General features: G+C 52.5%; 1 protein-coding gene across 3 annotated transcripts in view; it reads left to right on the top strand.

The window, feature by feature from the left end:
- Positions 1-681: 681 nt before the first annotated feature.
- PPP1R16B (protein phosphatase 1 regulatory subunit 16B) overlaps positions 682-22495 on the top strand; it is a 100082-nt gene continuing 78268 nt past the window's right edge. Inside the window, exon 1 of one of the 3 annotated variants that reach the window (XM_053890257.1) lies at positions 682-699. Coding sequence is in view for 1 of the 3 variants with exons in the window: in XM_019458506.2 (XP_019314051.1) it covers positions 910-1183 (274 nt within the window). In the remaining 2 variants the exon portion in view is untranslated. Of the gene's footprint in view, positions 700-894; positions 1184-22495 lie in introns of those variants that run through there. The other 2 variants (XM_019458506.2, XM_019458507.2) reach the window with 2 other exon arrangements.

Raw genomic sequence — 22495 nt, 5'->3', positions numbered from 1 at the left:
CCCAAACTTAAACCTTGTCTGCACCATCACTGACTGGCCCTGGGTTGCCTGGGGCTCTAAGCTGAGGCGGAGAAAGCTCAGGAAACAAGGCCCTTTGTGGACAAGAGAATGCTATTGTTCTAAAGCCAGTGTTCAGGGAGTGTGGATTCCAGAGAATGTTTTGGTATGGGTTTTTTCCCTTTGTTAACTTTCTCTTCTCTTCCTGGGGGGTGGGGTGGGGAGTAGGGCCCTCTCAACAGCGACGCAAAAATAGTTAGATCCTGTAAAAAAAAAAAAAAAAAAAAAGAAAAAAAAAAGATGGTGTTCAGAGTGCTGAGGCCTTCAGCCCCGGAAAGAGGCTCGAATTCGATGATCGAAACCACCTCGGTGTGTTTTGCTTTTCGTTTTTTCATTTTTACCACTAGATCTCCGGAGGGCAGCCCCTTTCTGGATGCTGCACACCTCAGACAGTGACAGACGTCAGCGAAGGTGCGACCACTTCCTTCCTCCTTCCTTAGCCTCCTTTCTTTACAGAAAGAGGAAATGATGACAGTCCATGTCGCAGGCCACAACCCCCAAGCTCCCACCGATCTCTCCTCACCCCCCACCCCCGCCCCGTCTGGGGAACCTGCCCCCACAAACCTGTCCCCAGGGCAAGGCCTAGTTGGGCTTCTTGAGGTCCCGGAAAGGCTTCAGACTCAGGCTGCGCAGGCCTTCGAGGTAGGAGACCTGGGTTTCTGGCACTGGTACTGATTCTGTATGACCTCGGGCAGGTTACTGCTCCCCTCTGGGCTTCATGATGCCCTTCCACGAAATGGGAGCAGGAATGCAGTCCTGGGCTTCCCCCTTTCCGCGTTTGGTGATGGTGAGGAGAGGGCGTGAAAGGGGGGAAGACTGTAAGGACGACTGTTCCGAAGCCTGGCAACGTCCATGGCCCTCGATTTCCGCTGCTCAGTGGAGGGGCCCGCACCCCCAGGGTGCCGGGACCCTTCTGCGAGCTCCCAGGACCGCGGGAGGAGCAGGGTGAGCGTGCCCACCCACTTCCCGGGAGCTCAGGCCCCGCCTAGGGGGAGGAGCCGAGGGGCGGCGCGGAGGCTGGCGGCCGGGCTCAGCCAGCTTCTGTCGCCGCACCGGCAGCTGCGGCTCGGGGACCGACTGACAGAGCCAGGGCCGGAGCCGCTCGGGGCCGGGCTAGGGAGAGCGGGTGAGTTCCCCGGCGACGCCGCCCCTCCCTGGCTGGAGCCGGCGGGGATGAGGATCGCGGCGGGGAGGTGGTCCCAGCCGCGGAAGGTCTGGTTGGGGGTGTGTGGGGCGCGTGGGCCAAGGGCCGGCGGCTGGAGGCAATTGGGGGAGGGGGCGCTGGAACGGCGGGTGCGGGGAGCGCAGGCCGGGGCGTCGGGCTGGGGTGGGGGCGTTCTCCGGGTCTGGCGCGCCTACGACGAGGCTGGGGTAGGGGGCGCATCGGCAGGCTGTTGGCCGGGGCCACCGGGGCCCGCTCTTGGGGCAGCCTGTGGGATTTCGGCTGCTTCTGCCGGGGGTCGCGGTGCCGCGAAGCGGGAGCCACAACCAGCATCAAACGGCCGGGGCGCCCAGCCTCGGGGCCCGCCGTGGGGGCGCCGCCCCCTCGCGTGGCGGCGCCAGATCCCCGCAGGGAGCGCTTCTGCCCGGGCGGGAAAGGTCCCCAGGGCGGGCGCCCCCGCGTGCGGACCCGCCCCGCCGCTGGCTCCAGCTGACAGCGCCCGCCGGCCCCGGGAGACCCCGCGCGCTTCTTCCCCGCGGGAGGTGCTCCCGGCCTCTCCAAAGGGCCGCCGTGCGCGGGCTGCCGGGTCCCCGCGCCAGGAGCGCGCCTCTCCTCCCGAGTCCCGCGCCCCGACTCCGGCCCGAGGAGCGCCCCCGAGAGCCTGGGATGGGCAGAACCCGTGCAACCCGCCCCAAAGAGGTCGCGCGGAGGGGTCTGCCCAAGGTCACCCGGAGCGCCCAGGCTGAGCTGCCCAGACCGCCCGAGTGGAACGCAGGGAGGGGGAGGCGCCCGCTGCCAGCCTCCTTTCCCTGATGCAGACTCCCTCCCTCCCTCCTCCTCCCCCAGTCTGGAGCCGGCTCCTCGGGAGCCGCTGCTGATGCAGCTCCCAGCCCCGAGCGGATGATTGAGCCGAGGCGAGCTTTGAATCCGGTGTTCCCGGGAGGGCCGCGCTCAAAGCCTGGGACCCGGGACTCCCGGGCACTCGGGAGCGGGGAGAGAGGTGGCTGCATAAGCGCTTCTCAGAACCGAAAGCCGAGCTGCTTGCGCGCCCATGTGATTGGATTCCACATAATGGGCCCCTGTTCTCGCTGTCAGAAGCGCTCACCAGCTCCCCGCGGCCGCGGGCACCAGGTGCCGCCTCTGAATCGCCCTCTGTGGAGGACCCAGGGCCCCGAGGTACCAGGCTCCCTTTCCCGCAGGGCTGTCTCTGGAAGGGGCCTGTCATTAGCCGCCTGAGCCCACGGGGTACTTTCCTGAGTGCCCTGCCATTTCCTGCGGCTGGTGAACCAGCGAGGGGAAAAACCCTCCATCTGGGAGGCTTCCCCCTAGGTTGGTAATAAAGCTTCTTAGCTCAGCCAGTGACTGGCGCTGGGCTGGAAGGCAAGGCACTTGGCCTCCAGGAGCCTCAGTTGCCTCTAAGACAATGGGGCTAATACTCAGGCCGTGGGCAGGGGTGGCGAGGGGACCCACGTGAAGTGCTTGGTGCAGTGGAGCGGGTCGGGAGGAATGCTCTTAGGTAAATACTGGCGCCCTTCCTAGTGGTTTTGAGTGGGGTGTGTCTCCTTTAGGCAGGAGCAGCCCGTGGAGTCCTGGAGGGTGGTTCTGCGGGGGCCGGGGGAGTTTCCACATCTTCCCCCAGCTTGGTCACAAAGCTCCAGCCTGCAGGCGGCTTGTGGGCCCTGGTGAGCGAGTCCTTTCAGCTCGCCGCCTGCTCACAGAGCCATCCCACACAGATTTCCCCGGCCCCTTCTCTCCCCCCCTGCCAGCAAGATGCTGGAGACAAGATGTCACCCAGGCCACTCTGGACGTTCGACTTTGAACCCTCTGGTCAACTGGAGCGTACCCAACAGTGTCGCCCACCCTGAAACCTTCCTGACCCGTTTCCTGGTCCCAGCCTCTGCAGTGGCTCCTTCAGGAAGACCAGTTGACCCTCCCTGTCCCTCTGTCAACCTCCTCCCACTGGGACATTCACCTGCACATTCCCTGGTTAGCGTGCGGAGGCTCCTTGCCTCCTGGAAGGACACGCGGGCAAGGCCAACGTATGCTCAGACTTCATTCCGGTCACTGGTGCTGGAGGGAAGGTTAAATCCTAATCTAGCTGCTAAAGTCTGTTTGGGAGCCTGAGGGACAGGGGGAAGGGGATGCTGACTCAGGAAGGTGGGATTTTCCCCAAGGCCAGAACCTTTCGGCAGAGCCCATTTGGACTGTTGGAAACTAGGGCCTCAGTTTCTTTTCAAAACCAGCCCCATCCCCAGAGGGACCTTTCTCTGGCCAACAGAGGTTGCAGCTAGCCTGGTTTTGCAGATGGCGGAAGGCACCTTCCTGGATTCCTGTGCCGTACTTGGACCCTCAAGAACCCCACCCAACCTTGCTGCCTTCCCCCAACTAGCTGCCCCAGCCTGTACCCTGCCTGCACCTCGGACTTGAACCATTTGGCGTATGGTGGGTCCCGCAGGGCATTCTGCCAGCAGAGATCAGGACAAACCTTCTTTAGCCCGAGCACATCTTAGAGGCTGGGCTCAGGGAGGGCTTGGACCAGCCTGCCTCCTGCAGAAAGCTACAAAGTTTGCAGACCACGAGCACCAGGCAGGTTTAGTTCAAATGATAGCTCGATACTTAAAGGCTGTGTGATGACAGGTAAATTACTGCTCTCTCTGAGTCCTGGTTTTCTCATCTGTAACATGGGAGCCAATAACACTGCCTACTTCGTGGGGTTGTGAGGATTCTGTGAGATAATAATGCACAGAAAGTGTTTAGTGCAGCACCTGGTGTGGGCAGGAATGCAGGAAATGGTTATTGTCACCATCACCACCATTTCCTCCTCTGCCTTGGGCTGTCAAAGGTCCCACCGCCTCCAGTCTGGGGGAGTCAGACCACTTCTGCCTCTAGCTCTCAGGACAGGGAAAGCCTCTTGGCTGGGGAGGCCTGACTCCTGGGAACTGGAGTCCAGCCTGGGCCTGTCCCCAGGAAGTCTGTGAGTTAGCCTCTCACATCTGGCTGCCATTTTCCAGGATTTGTGGGTTCATTCGATAGATGTTTACTCCGTTGTAAGACCTTGTGCTTAGCGAGGGATTTCAAGATGAATCAAGCAGCAATCAGGGCTCCCCTCTGCGGGGGAGAGGCAGGCCTGGAAACAGATAGCGAGGACACCGTGGGATAACAGCTTCACTGGTGAGAAGGGGAGGGGAGAGCCGAGGGGCGGGTGGACAGGTGGCCGGGGCTAACCAACCCAGGTTTCCCTCCTGAAGCTGCCACCTTGCTGCTGGCTGGTGATGGGCAGATGCCTGGGTAAGAAACTCAGCGCAGGGCCTTTTAGATATTAATCAGAGCTTTGCACATGTTAGTTGCTATTATTACTAGTCTGTGATGACCGATGACAGGTGGGCAAGCTGCTGTGGGAGCGCGTCGCGAGCCTTCAGAGACAGTTTTCCAGGTGGCGGGTACTAGAGGGGCGGGCAGGCTGAGCAGAGGGAGCGGCTTGCGCAACAGCACAGGGGCTTGAAAGCGCTTGGTGTCTCTGAGAGCAGTGGGCAGAGGCCGCGGCTGGAGTGCCATCACCATAGGGCGTGACGGACGCTGGGGCGGCAGGCGAGGCCAGGGAGGTGGGCAGAGGCCATCCTTCCGAGGGGTCCCAAATGATTAAACACTCGCTGACCCGAAGCAGGCACCCTGCGGCCTGTGGAGGGCTGTCCGGTTGCACACCCAAGAAAGTCTAGGATTAACTTCTGCACGGGAGGGAGGGCTGGCCCCGGGCTCATCTGCCAGTATGTTAGCTGTCCCTTCCTCTTCCGTCTACTAGGAAAGCACGGAGGTCCCCTCCTTCTTCCCGAGATGCTTTTCCTACTTCTTCATCTGTTTCTCTCTTCCTGGGACTCAGTAGCTCATTTGAAGGAAGGGGATGTACGTGGAGGAAGTGCCGTGATCTGGCTCCTTATTGATTATAACATTGTACCAGGTGCCGGTACACTTCCTGGAGGCTGGTCACTGTCCAAGGTCTTTGCTTGCATTGCCATGGAATGCTCATACCGACTGACTTGAAGTGGATGCATTTATCCCTGTTGTACAGAAGGGGACACTGAGGCACCAAGGGTGAGGCGATTCGCTAAGGGGTCTGGGGCTCCTAAGTGGCAGGAACTCATGTCGGGGGTCTCCAAAGCTTCCACGTGCTGTCCCGTACCACTTCACTCATGCTCCTTGTAAATCGCTAAATGTTTCACTCATGCAGAACGTCTGGTTTCTTCCACTGTGCACCCTTGGATGCTGGGCAGTAGGCACCTTGGAGATGGGTCACGGTGGGGAGTTCTCTGGCTGCCTGGACACTGCTGCATTCTCTCCCTGCCCTGATTTTTGGGGAGGCCCCGTGGGCAGGCATTTGGCAAAGGGGAGGAGGTGTTCTTGGATGTCTCAGAATTCAGGGCCGCATCCCTTGGCCCGTAGGGTCCCACAAATGTGCCTTGAGGCAGGCAGTTTGTAACCCCATTGATGTGGCAGGTGGTGGTTGAGTTCTACCGGGACCCCCTAGGAAGGAATGAGTCTTTTAGGACGGCTGGTCAGTGCAGCGCGCGCGCGTGTCACGTGACCTTACCTGTTTTCAGAAGGCAAAGGCTCAAATTTCCTTTTCCATAGGAGGCGGAGTTTAGGGCTGGGGTTCAAATCCAGGTTCTGCCTTCCACTGGCTTTGGGGCCTTGGGCAATTTCTTCGCTTCCTTGAGCCTCAATTTCTCCACCTGGAAATACAGATCATATATACTATATACATAATATGTATAATTCGGAGTTGTAATAAAGACTTGTAATCATACAGAGAAAACCTGGCTTCCACGTCGTAGATGACATCGGTATAATATCCACAACATTGACCTCTGTGGTACTTATCGTAGTTGTGATCATATGGTTATTTGTGGTCATTACTTTTTGAGTCTGTCTTACTCGCTAGACCAGTGGTTCTCAGCTGGTAACAGTTCGGCCCCCAGGAGTCCTTTGGGAATGTCTGGAGACATTTTTGGCTGTCACAACTGGGGAGGTGCAGGGTGGGGGGGGGGTGCTACTGGCGTCTAGCGGGTACAGGCCAGGGATGCTGCTGAATTTCTTGCATCACACAGGACAGCCTTTCATAGCAAAGAGTTACCCAAATGTCAATAGTGCCGAGGCTGAGGAAAGTTGCACTGGGCTATGAGCCTCATAAGGTCAGTGACTGTGTCTAATTCATTCAGCTCTGTGTCCCCGGTTGCCCAGCATGGAGCCCCGGTACATGGGAGACAATCAATATGCATTAAAAGGATGAATGAGGACTTGGAAGGCCTTGTGTCCCCTGGAGTCCCAGAGGTTTGGCTTGTAGGACATTTTGAATGGGCAGGAGAGATTTAGATGAAACTGAATGATAAATGGCCAGTTGGTGATGCAGGCCAAGGAAATTCAGACCAAGCTATTTTCCTTCGCCAGCAGGTGCTGGGGGGCCCAACTGATCTGAACCATTGCTGCAGTCACCAGTGCATTTTGGTCACGTGCCCGTAGGACTCACCTTTATCTGGACGAGCCGGCCGGGGCAGGCGAACTAGGTGCCGACAAGGAACGCCCTGTCAGCGGGGCCCTTGGGATTTGCCAAGCTGGGCCACAGCTGCTGTTGCCTTCCTGTTTTTTCCCTTTCTGGTGGAATGAAGGAAACCCACTGAATGGCTATTTTTCCACTGACATTTACAGCAATGTGATAGGCTTTGGATTAATGAGGTCAAGCTCCAGTGTGAAATCTGCCTGATAACTTGAAGCTGGGCCAACAGGAAGACACGGCTTGTTTTCTTTGGGCTATTTGATGTCTTTGGATGGCTTTGGCCAGGGAAGCAGGGGTCACAACTCCGTACAAAAGAAGGGAATGTTTTTACGCCCCAGAATTCCAGAGGCTGGTGTTGTTGTCTCTTTTTCAATTCATTGGGAAGGCTTATTTTAAATTTTTTAAAATGTTTTTATTTATTTTTGAGACAGAGAGAGACAGAGCATGAGCAGGGGAGGGGCAGAGAGAGAGGGAGACACAGAATCCGAAGCAGGCTCCAGGCTCTGAGCTGTCAGCACAGAGCCTGATGCCGGGCCCGAACTCACGGACCATGAGATCATGACCCAAGCTGAAGTCAGACGCTTAACCGACTGAACCACCCAGGTGCCCCGGGAAGGCTTATTTTAATGCCGACTTAGAAATAAGTAACTCATTTAAGCAGAGGTTCACTGTGAGCCCTAGGCTGGCTGCCGAGCATGGATCTGGGCTATGCAAAGCTGTTTTTCTGGGGCTGTCTGGGAGTCCAAAGGAAAAGATCGGCCCCAGAGGGTGCTTGGACAGGTTAGAGGTGCGCACGAGTTAGAACTTATTCTGATGGGGGACGCCTTCTTGGACAATGTGCCTCAAACTTGCTCATGAGTCATCTGGGGGTTCCTGTAAAACGCACAACCTAATTTAGTAGGTCTGGGTCCTGAGTGTCTGCATTTCTAACAGGTTCCCAAGGGGGAGCCATTCTGCTGGTTTGTGAGCTGTACTTTGAGTGGCAAGGGTCTGGGGAAGCCCACGTCTCCAGGGGAAGGGTCTCTGGTGTCACTCACGCAAACACAACAGCACTCAGCTCGTCACTCCTGTTGGCCCAGCCATCTGCTCTGCCGGCTGGCTTGCAGGGGCACATGTTTCTTGCTCCCCCTCTCCGTGTGTCCAGACCTGGGACCAAACATGAAAACGAGGCCGCTTGCTCCCAAGGGCAGGAACAGGTGGGGACGTCTGGTGCTTCCAGAGATGTGTGTCCAGGGACATGCCGTTCCCACGTCACTGATCACCTGGGGCTTGTTGAACATACAGATCCTCAGGCCCTGCTTAGCCCAACCCGCCTGTATCAGAACAGGCCCTGGGAATCTGTGTTTGTAAAAAGTGGGCCAGGAGATTCTGATCCACAGCCAGGCTGGCAGAGGGGAAGCCGGGAGGAAAGAATGGCTACATGTGGAAGTGAATCGCTCAGCAGGCGTGATATGTGAGGTTGTGGACTTGTGCACTGCCCGATGGCACAGGGAGGGGGCAGAAACCTCGTCTGCCCCACTTGCTAAGCTCTGCACCCTGCAGGGTTGCATCTGCCTGGAAGGAAGGACACCTTTTTCTTAATCGTAATAATAATCGTCAACATCTGGTACGTATCACGAGGCAAGCACTGTTTATTTAACCCCTTTAGTCTCATCCTCGCAAACTGTAGAGGGGGCATTACGGCGACCTTGATTTTACTGCTGAGGAAAGCGAGGCACAGAGAGGTCCAATGACTTACGTCAGGTCACATGGCCATTAAGTGCGGGAGTCAGGATTTGAATTCAGGACGTCTGGCTTCAGTGTGCTGGCACTTAAATCATTATGTTCTCTGGCGTTTCTCTGGGTAAAAACGCCGTTGCGCTTCGGGGCTGTCCCGACTCCGAGGAAGTTCCTTTTTCTATTTCTTTCCCAGATAGGGGAAAGGCTAGCAGTGGCCTTGGCCGTCCCTGGAGTCAGACCTGGGTTTGATCCCCGCCTCTAGCACTTACTGTAATCTTGAGCAAACTACTTGCTTAACTCCGCTGAGCCTCAATTCCCCGCATGTAAAATAGGGACAATAATAGAATAGGCTGGCATGATTAACCATTTTGCTCCATGCAGAGGATGTACTCAATAGTATCTGCAATTTTGATTACATCAGCATCCGTCACGTCTGCCCTGGGAGCATCCCTTCAGAACAGAGGGGATAGGTGTGCAGAGTCCTGGGTCATTTATGTCCCTGGGGCCTGAGCTCACCCAGATTACTTATTTACGTCTATTACTTACTTAGGCATCCCTAGCCTTTACTTCTTGGCACTGGTCAGAGGCCTCATGTACATTCCAGCTTGGTGAGTTCTCAGAATTTCTTGGCTCCCAGACTGATTCAGAGTCTCAATCAGAACTGGCTTTATTTTCTGTCATCCAAGAGCAACTAAAGGCACGCATTCCCATATTTATTTCCTTCAGGGCTCTTGGCCCTTCTCGGTGTCTGTCCCTGTCTCCAGGTTCCTTTCTGGAACTCTGTAGACATCATTGGCGCCTCATGAACTGGACAGAGAGCGAATGTTGCTTTATAGACATTGCCTATTGCCTTATAAAGAAATAAGGAAGATTTTCTCCAAAATTTCATTAGTTATCTTCTTTCTTTTTTAAATGTTTTTATTTATTTTTGAGACAGAGAGAGACAGAGCATGAGCAGGGGAGGGGCAGAGAGAGAGGGAGACACAGAATCTGAAGCAGGCTCCAGGCTCCGAGCTGTCAGCACAGAGCCTGACGTGGGGCTCGAACTCACGGACCGCGAGATCATGACCTGAGCCGAAATCGGACGCTTAACCGATTGAGCCACCCAGGCGCCCCAGTTATCTTCCTTTTTTTTTTTTTAATTTTTTTTTTAACGTTTTTATTTTATTTTTGAGACAGAGAGAGAGCATGAACGGGGGAGGGGCAGAGAGAGAGGGAGACACAGAACCGGAAAGCAGGCTCCAGGCTCTGAGCCATCAGCCCAGAGCCCGACGCGGGGCTCGAACTCACAGACCATGAGATCGTGACCTGAGCTGAAGTCGGAGGCTTAACCGACTGAGCCACCCAGGCGCCCCCCCAGTTATCTTCTTTTACATATAAAGCCAAGCTTTTGTTTTCTTATTGCGGCATTTTATCCTGTTTAGTTATAAAAAGAATACAAAATCATTGTTAACATCCGAATAGTACAGAAATATGGAAAACAGAAAGTGAAATGTCCCCAACCATCATCTCCAGCCACTCATTTCTTTTCCCCAGAAGAAATCCCTGGATGTTTTTGAAACTTTCCATAAATGTCTTATATACATACATACAAACCCCTATTCATTTATGTGTCTGTCCTTTTTTCTTAACACACCTCTGCAGCATGCTTCTGAAACTCCCCCTTTCAGCTCATTTATCTTAGCACATGTCAACATACCTCTGTCTCTAGGGCTATGTGGTACTCCAGGAATAAGCATTTATCGTAATGGATTTTCTAGTTCCTTGTGACAGTGAAGGTTGTTTCCAGTTTTTCTCCTACTAGAGCTGTGAAGTCACAGCATCCTTGCCGGTGCAGCATATCTCTTTGTACCCTGGCGCGATGTGATCCCTGTGGAAATTTCCCTGCAGTTTGAACTATGATGGGCATCATCAAACTCTCCTCCCAAGAGGCCAGACCACTTTCTATCCCCTCAGCAGTGTGTGCAGATGCCTCTTCCCCACCCTCTTCCCGCAACTATGGTTTTGCCAGTCCAATAGGAATAAACTGGAAAGAATGTTTCAGGGGCCACGTTGATTCTGGTTTTATAACCTTTTAGACTCTGCCTACATAAGCGTTGTTAAATATTCAAGAACTACATTTTACCTGGCCTTAAGCTTGGGATTAGAGATCTAAAATTAAACGAAGCCAGTTTCTGCCCTCAGGTTGATCCCTGTCTTCTGGAGGAAGCAGACACGTGGAAAGATAAAAACCAAGCAGTGTGGTCCAAGCGTGCCAGAGGAATGCGTAAACGAAGCTAACTTTTGCTCGATAAACTCTATCTGCATGAACATCACAGATGAACTTGTAAAATACAGAATACACCCTGTCCTGAGGGCAAAAGGGGTACTTGAAATCCTCAGAAGAAAACGACTTGATTGGAAGCAGAAAAATCCTGCAGCTTACCCCTAGTGGGGGCAGCAGAAGAGGCAGGCAGCTAGGAACGTGGGGAGATAGGAAATTTTCAGAGAGTCGTTTTGGTGGTTTCCAGGTTTGCTCATGGAAACCCATCAGTCCGAAGGAGGTGGTGCAGAATCCCCACTGAGTCTGTAGCACTCATTACCGATCACTCACGCCCGGGCAAACGTGCACATTAGTCCAGAAAGAGTGAGAGCAAAGGAGCAGAAAGCTGGATCCGAATACCCACGACGCTGGCCCTCGCAGAGGCTGGCCGTGGGTGGCAGGAATGGGCGGTTTCCCCAGGGGTTAGGAGGAGACGAACTCCGGACGGTACCCACCGTGGGGCAGATGCACAGAAAGGGTATTCAGTGAATGGGAGGACATCAGAGATGCCTCTGTTTTGTAAGTGGGCCTCCTACTTGAAAAGAACAGAACCATTTAGAAAGGGGTATGATCACCTAGTCTGCCCATCTGTAGACTATGGGGAGCCAGGCCATAGCTGTACATTTGCTTGGGGCCACGGTCCCAATGTCTCTTCATTCACTTGGGATGATTTAAGTATGACACAAGGTGGGGAGCAGTTGAGAATATCTGAAACCACACTGTGGGGATGAACATAAGCATCATTTTACAGCAAATCACCTAAGCGGGGGCACACAGAGCCCATGAAGCTAGGGGCAATCTTATCCCACCCTTCTGTGGCAGGGGCCGCGGGAGGGGTGTCCTGAGTTGACTCCTCAGTGTTCCCCCATTCCCCCCATCAGCCAGATCTATTTTGTCTGGTTTGATTCTCCAGCGCTGGTTCCAAACCAGGATAACTCCTTGTGACGCATGGATGGAATAATCTCTGAATTTTCAGTCTCTCGGTCTCCTGATTTCCTGTCCACTGTCGTCCCAATGGAACACCTACTGCCTGCTGGGGTGGCTGTGTGGTGGGACATAAAGGGGAATGATATGTATCCCTTGTCTTTGGAGGGCATCTCGTCCAAGGGAAGAGGCAGATCTGAAACTAACAATTACTACAGAGGGTTGAGCGCCACAGGGGAGATGTGGTCACGTGCCTTGGAACTGGAGAGGAGGAGAATGAAACCCATTTGGCACAGGGCAGATAAAGAACAATCCAGAGGGAAGAAAAGGAGCATTGAGACAATACTGTGTAAAGGAGACAAAGCGGGTGTTGAGCTTGGTGCCTGGAAAGCACTTCAGTGATGATGGATATGATCCCAGTGCTTGTAGCCGCTCTCAGAGAATGGGGAGTCTGCCAGGTGGAGGGACAGAAGGGTGATGCCACCCTGTGGGACAGAATGAAGGAAGGTGAGGAGGGGGGTGTGGTGTAGTGAAAATTGTGCGGGCCGTGGAGCGGAGAAACCCGAGTCTGTGTTCAGATCCTAGTTCTGCCCCTTTCGAAGTGTGGCTTGGGCCATTCAAGAGTAGCCTCCATTTCCCAATTTGTCCGTTGGGGACAATCATGTCTGTCTTTCAAGGCTGGCTGTGTGGATTGCAGTGAATCCGTGTGTGGCAGAGTCTCGAGACAGCAGAGTCTCGGCCCCTGGGGGCTACCATTGCTGAGGTATGAGGCCATCGGTCTGGTTCTGTGTAGCTGGAAAATTAAGCGTTAGCAGGTTGGGGCTGGGGAGGGAGGTTGGGCTGGCCAGAGATAAAGCTAAAATGCCCAGGCCAGACACCAGATGGGCTGTGAGACTGAGGCGTCTACCCATGACTCTGGAGGCCATGGGGAGCCATGAAATGCTTCCTTACGAGGGAAGCGCTGTGGCATCAGACTTAGTTTCAGAATGACCACTCTGCCAGTGGTGTCTGTGGTGGGCCAGAGGTAAGGGAACCACTTTGGGAGATGCTGCCTTCCCCGATCCTGTCTCGGCAACCCACAGCTCACATTAGCCTGGTGAAAGTTCTGGTGAGTTCTACAGTCAGGCACTTCCTGGAGAGACAGTCTAGAGTAGCGGTTCAGAGCATGGGCTTTGGTGTCAAGGCCAATGTGGATGTGGATCCTAGCCCTGTTGCTTTCCTGGCTGTGTAAACTTGGCAATCTCTTAACCCCCCTGAGCTGTGCTCAACCCTTCTATAAAAGGAGGGCTCACAGTACCTTCCTCATTGGCTTGTTGTGATGATTACTTTTTTTTAAGTAGGCTCCATGCCCAGCGTGGGGCTTGAACTCACTACCCTGATATCAAGACCTGAGCTGAGACCAAGAGCCGGAAGCTCAACCGACGGAACCACCTGGGCACCCCTTGTTGTGCTAACTGAACGAGACAGTGGGGACGAAGCAAGAAAGCTAGCTCTAGGAGTTCACTAAGTGCCCAATAAAAGCTGATCATCAGAATTTTTAAAATCACATCTTTGACCATGAAACCCCCGTTCCCCACGTGACACCTATTAACCATCTCTGGAGCTGCTGGTGTTACGACAGAAAACATCTTGCTTTAGACTTTTCTGGAGAAGCAGCAGCACTGTTTGCTCCGAGAAGTAGTAAGGAGGGTTGCCAAGTTCTAACACAGTGGTTCTTGGATGTACATTAGCCCAACTGGGGAGCTTTTCGAAATGGCAATGCCTGGCTGCACCCGAGACCAATTAAACCAGAATCTCTCGAGGTGGGCCCCACACACATCAGTATTTTTTTTTTTTTTTTAGTTTTAATGATTTATTAAGGTAAAACAAATATAGGAAAGTACACAACCCTGAAGTGAATGAATCGTTCACTGGCTGCAGATGCCCAGATCCTGCTCAAAAACCAGAATCTCACCAGTATTCCTGCAGCCCCTTTTAGGTCCCTTTCCAGAAGCTCCTCCACCCCAAAACCGCTATGCCGATCAATTGCCTGCTGCTGAATTTCACCTAAATGGAATCGTATAGCATGCACCGTTGTGTGTGTTTGGCTTATTTTGGTTAACGCCGTGAGAATCTTCCGTACTGACGGGTGTAATTGTGGAGGTTACACTAGGTGTGAGTCCTAGTGTGACTGAGCCATTCTTCTCTAGACTACTGAGGGTGGGCATTTTGGATAGTTTACATACCTTAGGACAATCACAAGCCGCGCTATTGACATTCTTCTACGTGCCTTTTGGGGAACGTATGTAGAAATTTCTGTTTGGGTATACTTCTAGGAATGAAACTGCTGGATTAAAACTGCCGAGCGGTTTTTAAAAGTGGTGGTACCAATTTATATTCCCAGTGTATAAGAAGTCTTGCCAAGAGCTGCTATTTTCTGTCTTAAAAATTTTTTTGGCCGTGCTCGTGGATGTATAGTAGTCTTGCTCTGCGGTCTTAATGTTAAGTTCCTAGCATCTCCAGGTGATTCCAATGTGGAGCCGAGTTTGAGAACTTCTTTCTTCACAGGTTTTGAAAAAGCAGGGAGCGCCTGGGAGCCTCAGTTGGTTACACGTCCGACTCTTGGTTTCAGCTCAGGTGATCACGATCTCACGGTTCGTGAGTTTGGGCCCCACATTGGGCTCCACAATGACAGTGCAGAGCCTGCTTGGGATTCTTTCCCTCCCTCTCTCTCTCTCTGCCCTTTGCCCGCTCACATGCTCTCTGTCTCTCTGTCTCTCAAAATAAACAGAGAAAAAGGAAAACACCTCTTAATACGACAGGATGAAGAAGGGCCTCCCCGTCGACTCCCTCTGATGTCTGTACGCAGAGTTTTTTACAGACCCACTGACTGTAATCAGCCACTGGACCATGCTTTTGCTGTGGAAGGAGACTGCGGAGGTCTGACAGCCTGCCCCTCATTCCTGTGTGTGCTTTTTGTCGGGCACATGGTGCCGTCAGGAATGATCTGGAAGCTGGAAAGAGGCCACAGTGGGACTTTACTCTCTTTTCCTACTTGAAGACCTGACAGAGAAGGAAAGGAGCTGAGAAGGGGCTGGTGGTCTCAACAGATGTTGTCAGATGACCAATCTGGTCTCTGGGACCAGGGTTTAAGATTCTGTGTTGTGTTTTTGCCCCTCAAAGCTTGCCCAATACCTGGCACTTGGAAGGTACTCAAAAAAGGGTCACTGAACTCAGTATGAGAGAGAACTTCGTGACTGTCCTTAGTGGAAAGCACGAGGCAGGATGCCGAGGAAGGCGTTGGTGGGGGTTTAGCTGATCTCATGAAGAGTTTGGGTCTTCTTCTTTGCTGTGTCGATAGTTTCTATTTGCTCATTTGTGTTCTTTTACACCCTCGAGCAAAGTTACAGGTAGCTGCTTTAAATCCTTATCTGTTGACTTCCAACATCTGGGGCATCTTGGGGTAGATCTCCGTTGATTGCCTTTCCTCTTGACTTTGGGCCACGTTTTCCTGTTTGTTTTTAATTTTTTTTTTTTCTAGTAATTTTGGATGACATTCTGAACCATTGTGAGCGAGACTTGAAGAGACCGTTGATTTTATTATGTTCCCCAGAACGGTAATGATTTCCTTCGTTTGTTTTATCAGGCAGTTAACTTGACCAAACTCAAACTCTGAACTCAGTTTCCCCTGTGTGGACAACAGCTGGAATCTTTTGTTCTGTTCCTTTGGTCTTAGCTGAGCTGCTTGGAACCTCCCCCCATACATGTGTCATTCAGAGAAACTTGGGTGGAATTTATACTCAGAATTCGGGGCTACTGTCCTGTGGCTATTTTCTGAGACCTGTCTCCTCACTTTCCAGGTGTAGTCACTTGAATTCTGCCCTCTAATTGCTCAGACAATAAGAGCAAAGGTCTCCATCCACGTTGTAGCCACCATGAACGTTAACTGGGTTCTGTCCTTGGGGAAAACCCTATAAAAACACGGAAGTCACCATTTCCTTCTTACGGGTGTTGATTCCCCTCTATTTTCTGTATGCTTGTAATTGAACAAACCGAGTGCCTTCTGATAGGTGTGTGTGTGTGTGTGTGTGTGTGCGCACGTGCGCGTGTGTGGTTTATAATAATTATATGTGAGAGGCTACTCTGCCATTACCTAAAGCAGAACCTTTCTGATCAATAGTTTGGTTCATTCAGGGACTCTCAGAGCCCCCTTATTTTACTGCCTAGCACATAGTAGATGGCAATAAATACTTATTGATTTATTGAGTAAATGCATGAGGTCTTAAGTTAAAAAACAAAAAATGAAAGTGAATCAGGGGAGAAAAACTGCCAGAAGAAAATCCTGAGACCAGCTCCCCCCGGGTGACACCAGGTATAAGATAGGGAGGGTTTTCGGTAATTTGCTGGGGGAAATGTTGAGTGCAGGGTTGTGATTAGGGCCCCAGATGTCTGAGGATAGACCGAAGTGGCTCACGAAGTGAACCTGTGTTTTCATCGCGAGGAGACAAATTCAGCTGTGACAGTAACATCACTTTCAGAGCATCGCGTCTGTGGCTTACTGAGAACTGACCGTGTTCGGTGGAAATACAGCTGGTCAGAGGGGAAGCAGAGGTCTGCCTGGAGTGCTGCACGCTCCAGAGGAGCCAAGGGGAGAGAATCAGAAGGGAGGCTGGCTGGCGATCAAAGAGCGGAGGAAGGAAAGTAATGAAAGGCAGTCCAATGCGGCTTGTTCCTCGCCGCGTGCTGACCTGGGAGGTCACAGACCCAGGACAGAGGGACTTCAAAGGCTACCTAATGCACAGAAGTGTCATTTAGCGAAACCCCGGGCATCTGGAAACTTCCTGGCTAACTCTACTGAATTTCATCTGGTGGAGAGGAGAGGAGAGGGGAGGAGAGGGGAGGAGAGGAGACAGGACAGTTGCTGGTGGGAATTTGGCTCAGGAGCTGTTGGGGGAAGTAAAAATGAGAGAGTGCTCACCAAGAAAGGGAAGGCTGGGCCCACAGGGGTTTAGGAAGGCAGGTTTTATGAAACTTAGGGTGAGTTTACAGTTGACCCTGAAACAGCACAGGTTTGAACTGCATGGGTCTACATATCCGTGGATTTTTTTTCGATACAGTACAGTCCCAGAAGTGTATTTTCTCTTATGAATTTCTTTCTTTTTTTTAACCTTTATTCATTTTTGAGAGAGAGAGAAAGAGAGAGAGAGAGAGAGAGCATGAGCAGGGGAGGGGCAGAGAGAGAGGGAGACACAGAATCTGAAGCAGGCTCCAGGCTCTGAGCTGTCAGCACAGAGCCCGACGTGGGGCTTGAACTCACAAACCGAGGGACCATGACCTGAGCCAAAGTCGGATGCCTAACCAACTGAGCCATTCAGGTGCCCCTCTTATGAGTTTCTTAATAACATTTTCTTCTCTCTAGCTTACTTTATTGCAAGGATACGGAATATAGTACATATAACATACAAAGATGCATGAATCCATTGTTTTTGTTATATTATGTTAGCAGTAAGGCTTCTGGTCAACAGTGGGCTATTATTTTTTCTTTTCAAGCAGGGAAGATATTAAAATTACCTAACCATCATGGCACAGGCATAGACCAGTCAGAAGAGAGGCTAGCCACCAACCACCAGAATATCAGCCCTCCTTCCAAGTTCCTTACCTCTGAGTCTCAGTCTTCCGGTCTTTGAAATGGGAACAATACCTCCACTGCAGGGTTGGTGCAATGGTTCCGAGGGCCATTACATGGAGAGAGCCTGATACGTGGGAAGTGCACCGTGGACAGACGCTGTCCTTGTCACTTTGCACTGTTTATCCCTGGGTTAATTTCTTCTACACATCTTATAGCTTCTCTGATGCGATGCCTTAGTTTCATTAAGTCATTACATTTTACTTTCTACTGACTTCACTAAGTATTTGTTTTAGTACAAATTCAGCTGTTCGTTTTCTTAGTCAAAGTGTCCTCCTGCCTTCCTGATCACTAACACTGTGGATTCTCTGAAATCTTGCATTTCATGAGGAAGGTCTTTTAAAGTTTATTTCTTTATTTTTGAGAGAGAGGGGGAGAAGGGAGAGAGAGAGAGTGCGTGGGTGGGACAGAGAGAGAGAGGGAGACACAGAATCCCAAGCAGGCCTCATATTGTCAGTGCAGAGCTCGATGCAGGGCTCGAACTTTCGAACTGTGAGATCAAGAGTCAGAAGCTTAACCAAGTGAGCCACCCAGGGGCCCCATGAGGAAGGTCTTTTAAAGCAGTTCAGGTTCTTGTAGGGTTTTCCCTAGTTACTTCCTCCTCTTCTTCCTCTTCTTCCTCTCCTTCTCCTCCTCTTCTTCTCCCTTTATGTACATAGACTTTGGAATTAAGCAGACCTGGGTTCACATCCCAGCTCGACCACTTATTGGTTGCATGGTCAAGGTGGCCACTCTCCGCCTTGACCTTCCCTCTTCTTTCTTCCTTCCTCCATTGTGGGACTTTCTCTCTCTCTCTCTCTCTCTTTTTTTTTTTTTTTTTTTTTTTGCTGTCCTCACTTCCTTGGAATCTTCTCTAAACCTCAGTGAACAAACAATATGAAAAACTCCTTAAAATTTCCATCTCTGCTACTTCCAATTGGCCAAAAACACCCCTGGCCCAAAGGGGAGGAGAGAGCTTGTTAGTTTCTGAAGTGGAAAGAGAGGTCTTGTTAGGAAGCAGACCACAGTCCCCTTCTTCCTTTATGTTGGCAGTGGTGTTGGACCCGCGATGTTTGGAACGGACGAGAAAGTGATCCCGGGCTTGTAGTAGTGACTCTGCCCCTCCCCCTTCAAGAATGGACCCCATCTGGTCACCAGAATGTGTATCTCCTACTCTCCAGGGGCAGAGCTGAGAGAGGTGGCGGTCAGCTCGCAAGCTGCCCTCCTTTGCTTGAGCTGGCTCAGCATACACTTCCTAGAATCCGGATCCAGTCAATTTAAGGGGTTGGTTCTTCATTCTACCCCTTGAAGTTATTAGAGAATAGGGTGAATTATTAGAGAGATTCCTACTAGAACCTATACTGCGATTTGAGGGGCCCTTCCACTCAATCTGATAACTTTCTAGATGTTTGTGTTTAAGGATTTTGAACAACGGGGCAAAGGCAAGTGCTGAAATCCAAGGTTAGGCAAGCATGCTCCGAGGTGTGTGCTCAGTAAGCATGCAAGCCACTCCCCACTGCTTTATCCGTGGCAGACATTACTAATCGATCCCACCACTCATTCCTCCTGTTGTCACACATGGCCCCATAAACCCTGCCTTCACAGCGCTCCAAGTAGCCATCACTAACCTGAGAGTTGGTGCAACAGAGAAAAGCTTAGCCTGGGCTGTCAAAAAAGAAAGCTTTACCGGGCAGAAAGAGGCAGGCAGAGAAGACAGAGGCCACTCTAGGCTTAGCCAGTGTGAATGGCCATCCCCTGTTCAATAAATGTGTAACCCAGGAGGGCATTTTGTGGCCACAGGTGGCCTCCTTTGGAAAAGGATCCTTCCAGCTGCAAAGGGAGCTTTTTCTCTCCCTGCAAAGAGAGGGGGTGGACCACACTCCCTGAAGCCTGGAGAAGCAGTATGTGTAATTTGACTCCTGTTTCCCCGTGCTTAGCTCTTACATAAGCTTCTTTAGAAGCCTGGCTGTTTGGTGCAGCACTGTCACTGTGACTGACTAATGTTCGTAGACATCATGTCAGCTCTGTGTGTGCCCCATCCTTGGCACCTTCCCTCTGGCCCCTGCAGCCTCCCCCACACTTGACATTCTTATCCAAAAGTACGTGGGCCTCTCTGTGGGTTCAGGTTCGCGGGGAGAAACTCAGCATGAAAGACTGATGTGTGCATGGGTTTTCCTTCACCTGTTCGAGCTGTGGTTTCCTTTGAAGCTTTCTTGGAGCTGAGCCTGTGTGAGCTGCCTCACCATCACGGGCAGGATGAATCCAAAACATCGTCAATCAGTGTCTATTTGGAATAGTCCTTACAGACTATCTAGCCTGGTGGTTACCAAGTTCTGGGCTGCAAATGTGCATGATGGAGTACTTGCTCCTAACACAGATGATCTGCCTGCCGGGCCAGGATGGGGGCTCCCTGGGACCGTCCCACCCTACCAGCCCACATGGGTGGTGGGACCTTCTCTCTCAGCAGCCTCGTGAGTGGCCTTGGAGTCCCCGATGGTGGGGACCCCAGCATTGTGCCATGGCTGGGCTTAGTTCAGTTGTCAATGTGAGATGATTTTTCCTCATGCCAGGCTGATCCTGCTTCTTCATTTTGCTCGTCCATGATCCCAACCCTGTCCTCTAGAGACCTGGAAAATAGCTCATGGCTTTTGTTAAGGCCTGGTCTTTTCCTGCCAATATGGCCCAGCCAGTTCAGTTAGAGGTCCACTGGGCTATTATTATCCCCGGTGCTGGGTAAGACTCTTTTCCCAAGAAAGTTCGAGTTGTGCAATTTACTTGATCCCTCCTTGTTCTTGCTGAACTTGTGGGCTTTTGAATCCTGCCACCCTCCCTCGCCCTGGTTCCCCTCAAAGTCTTGCCAAATCGGGTCATGGTAAACGGGCTTCAAGAGACAGTGACAAGTCAGGGCCGAGCCCACGGCCGTCACTCAGAGGTCCGAATGAAGGAGCCCAGCTGGGAGAGGCAGACTTGAGGAGCAGGCCGTTGGGGACCCGAGTCCCCAGATTTAAAACCAGAATGTTTGTCTAGGATGACTGTGCTTGAAGTCTAGAAGGTACCTCCCAGCAGGGATAGGAGAGTGAGTCCATCACATCCCATGAGGATGGGGTTGAGGGTGACCAGGCTCATTTCTAACTCAGGTAGTTGGAGCACCAAGGGTGCCAGAAGTCTCTTTGCTCACGAGTAAGGCATTTTTATACCGGGGCAGGGGAGCGGGGTGGGGGGGTGGGGTGGCGATGCTGTTATTCAAAGATGCGTGTTGCGGAAGGGTGGGGGCGTACATCCTTTAGGAGAGAAAGTGGGTCCCAAGTGAGATCCAAGGAGGAGGGCAAGCCAGTGCTGTTTGTTTTGTTTCCCCCTTTCCCTCGTGCTCGACAGCACAGGAAGCGCGAGGAGAAAGCACGCACGGTCTTCCTCTAGGATCCTGCCAATATTGTGTGGAGGAGAATAGCCGAAGAACAAGGGAAAAAAAAAAAATCTTCACATTTTAACGGCGTGAACTTTGAGACACCGTCTGACTCATATTTTGAAGGCTCTTCAATTTGAATTCACCTGCCTCCGTGTTGTTTTTCTCAAGCGCTACTAGGCTCGGGTCCAAAGAGGGGTCAGCCAGGTTCTCCCCTGGGACTGAGGAGTCCCAAGGCCCGGGCCCCCTGCTCCCATCTTGGGGTGGGGGGCGGGGGGTGGGGCTGCTGATAGAACCTGATAGAACGTGGCTTTGGCCTTCCCCCTCTTCCTCGAGGCTGGCCTTCGGCGTGGGGCCCCAAGTTTAGGCCGCTGTATCGGGCAATGTGCCCCAGCAAGAGGCCACTCATCTTGCTTCAGACAACAGTGCCTTCTGGAAGTCCAGAAGCCCCTAAGTTAAAGGACCCTCGTTTCCCTCTTCCTACTCCCAAGTATTGGTTCCTTCCAAAGGCTGGTTTCCGGCTGCAACTGGGGTTCATGTTTCCACTTCAGGGGCAAGAGGAAAACAGAGCTCCTGACTGGGGGCAGTTTAGGTCACGTGCCTACCCCCAGCCAATCACACATGGCTGGGCTTTGGCCCTCGCTGACAGGTTCTGGCCAATCAGGGCCCAGCACAGAGTAACCCTGGGGAAACTACAAGGACCCCCAGCAAGCACACTGTGTCTTTCAAGGGACCCATGCCTTTCTTCCTTTTCTGGTTTCCCCAGAGACCCATCATTCCCCAAACGACACTCCTGTAACGGCCGTCTTCTTATTTTCAAGGAGGAAGGGGTTCTGTAGAGTGTCCTCCCCAGCCCCTCTTCCACCTTGCCTCCAAGCCCCAGCAAACTTCCTCACCCTTTTCCCTTCAAGGCTCAGCTTTCTGGAGTGCAGCCCCTGTTCCCGCAGGTGTATACCGACTCAGTTTCCCCCTTAGCAGACAGCAAGCGTTAGTAGAGGCACCAAGAGAAATCAAGTTCAGATTTTGTCAGACAGAAACCGGAGGCGGAATCGAGGCTCACCCCAGATGCCTGTCCTGCCCCGCTGAGGTCAAGTGGCTTGGCCTCAGACTTCCGGCTGCCCACCAGCAGCCTCTTTTGTTTCATCCACCCAGACCTCATACAGACACCTGTGGGAGAATTAAGTACCTGCCCTATTTCCCCCTGCTTCTGATTTCTCTCCTTATATCACACACACTTCCTGGGTGATCTCACCCCAACCTGGCCTCTGCAGACCGCTTCCACACCTGCCTCGCCAGCCTGGCCACGCCGCTGACCACGCCACTGACTTTCCGCCACATGTGCCCAGCTCTCTGCAGGATGGCCCTTGTGGACGTTCCCACAAAACACTGGGCTTCATATATCTCCGTGGGGCTGGTGTTCCTACAAATGAGGGCCTCCTTGGGGATCCCCTTTAAGTGCTGATGATGCCGTTGGTCTCCCAGGTCCTGACGGTTTGGGCTGCGTCCCCATCACCATCCAGGGCTTCCTCTGAGAGTGCGGACAGGTGCGCCCAGGTCTCGGAGGGGGCCGGTCCACAGCCCAGAGGAGCCGGGACTTCTGTGGGCTGCCCCAGCACCCAGGCAAGTGCCCTGCCTTAGGGGCCGCCCAGCTGCTGTGTTAGCAGCACGATGGCAATTCTTTAATTAGACCAAGCAGGGTTTTCTCGGACGGGGGTGGGAGGAGGTGTGTGGGTCTA

Source organism: Panthera pardus, unplaced genomic scaffold (assembly GCF_024362965.1).
Source record: "Panthera pardus isolate Hobbes unplaced genomic scaffold, ASM2436296v1 HiC_scaffold_25, whole genome shotgun sequence".
In the NCBI taxonomy this organism is placed as follows: Eukaryota; Metazoa; Chordata; class Mammalia; order Carnivora; family Felidae; genus Panthera; species Panthera pardus.
This window is presented reverse-complemented; position numbering and strand designations above follow the sequence as displayed.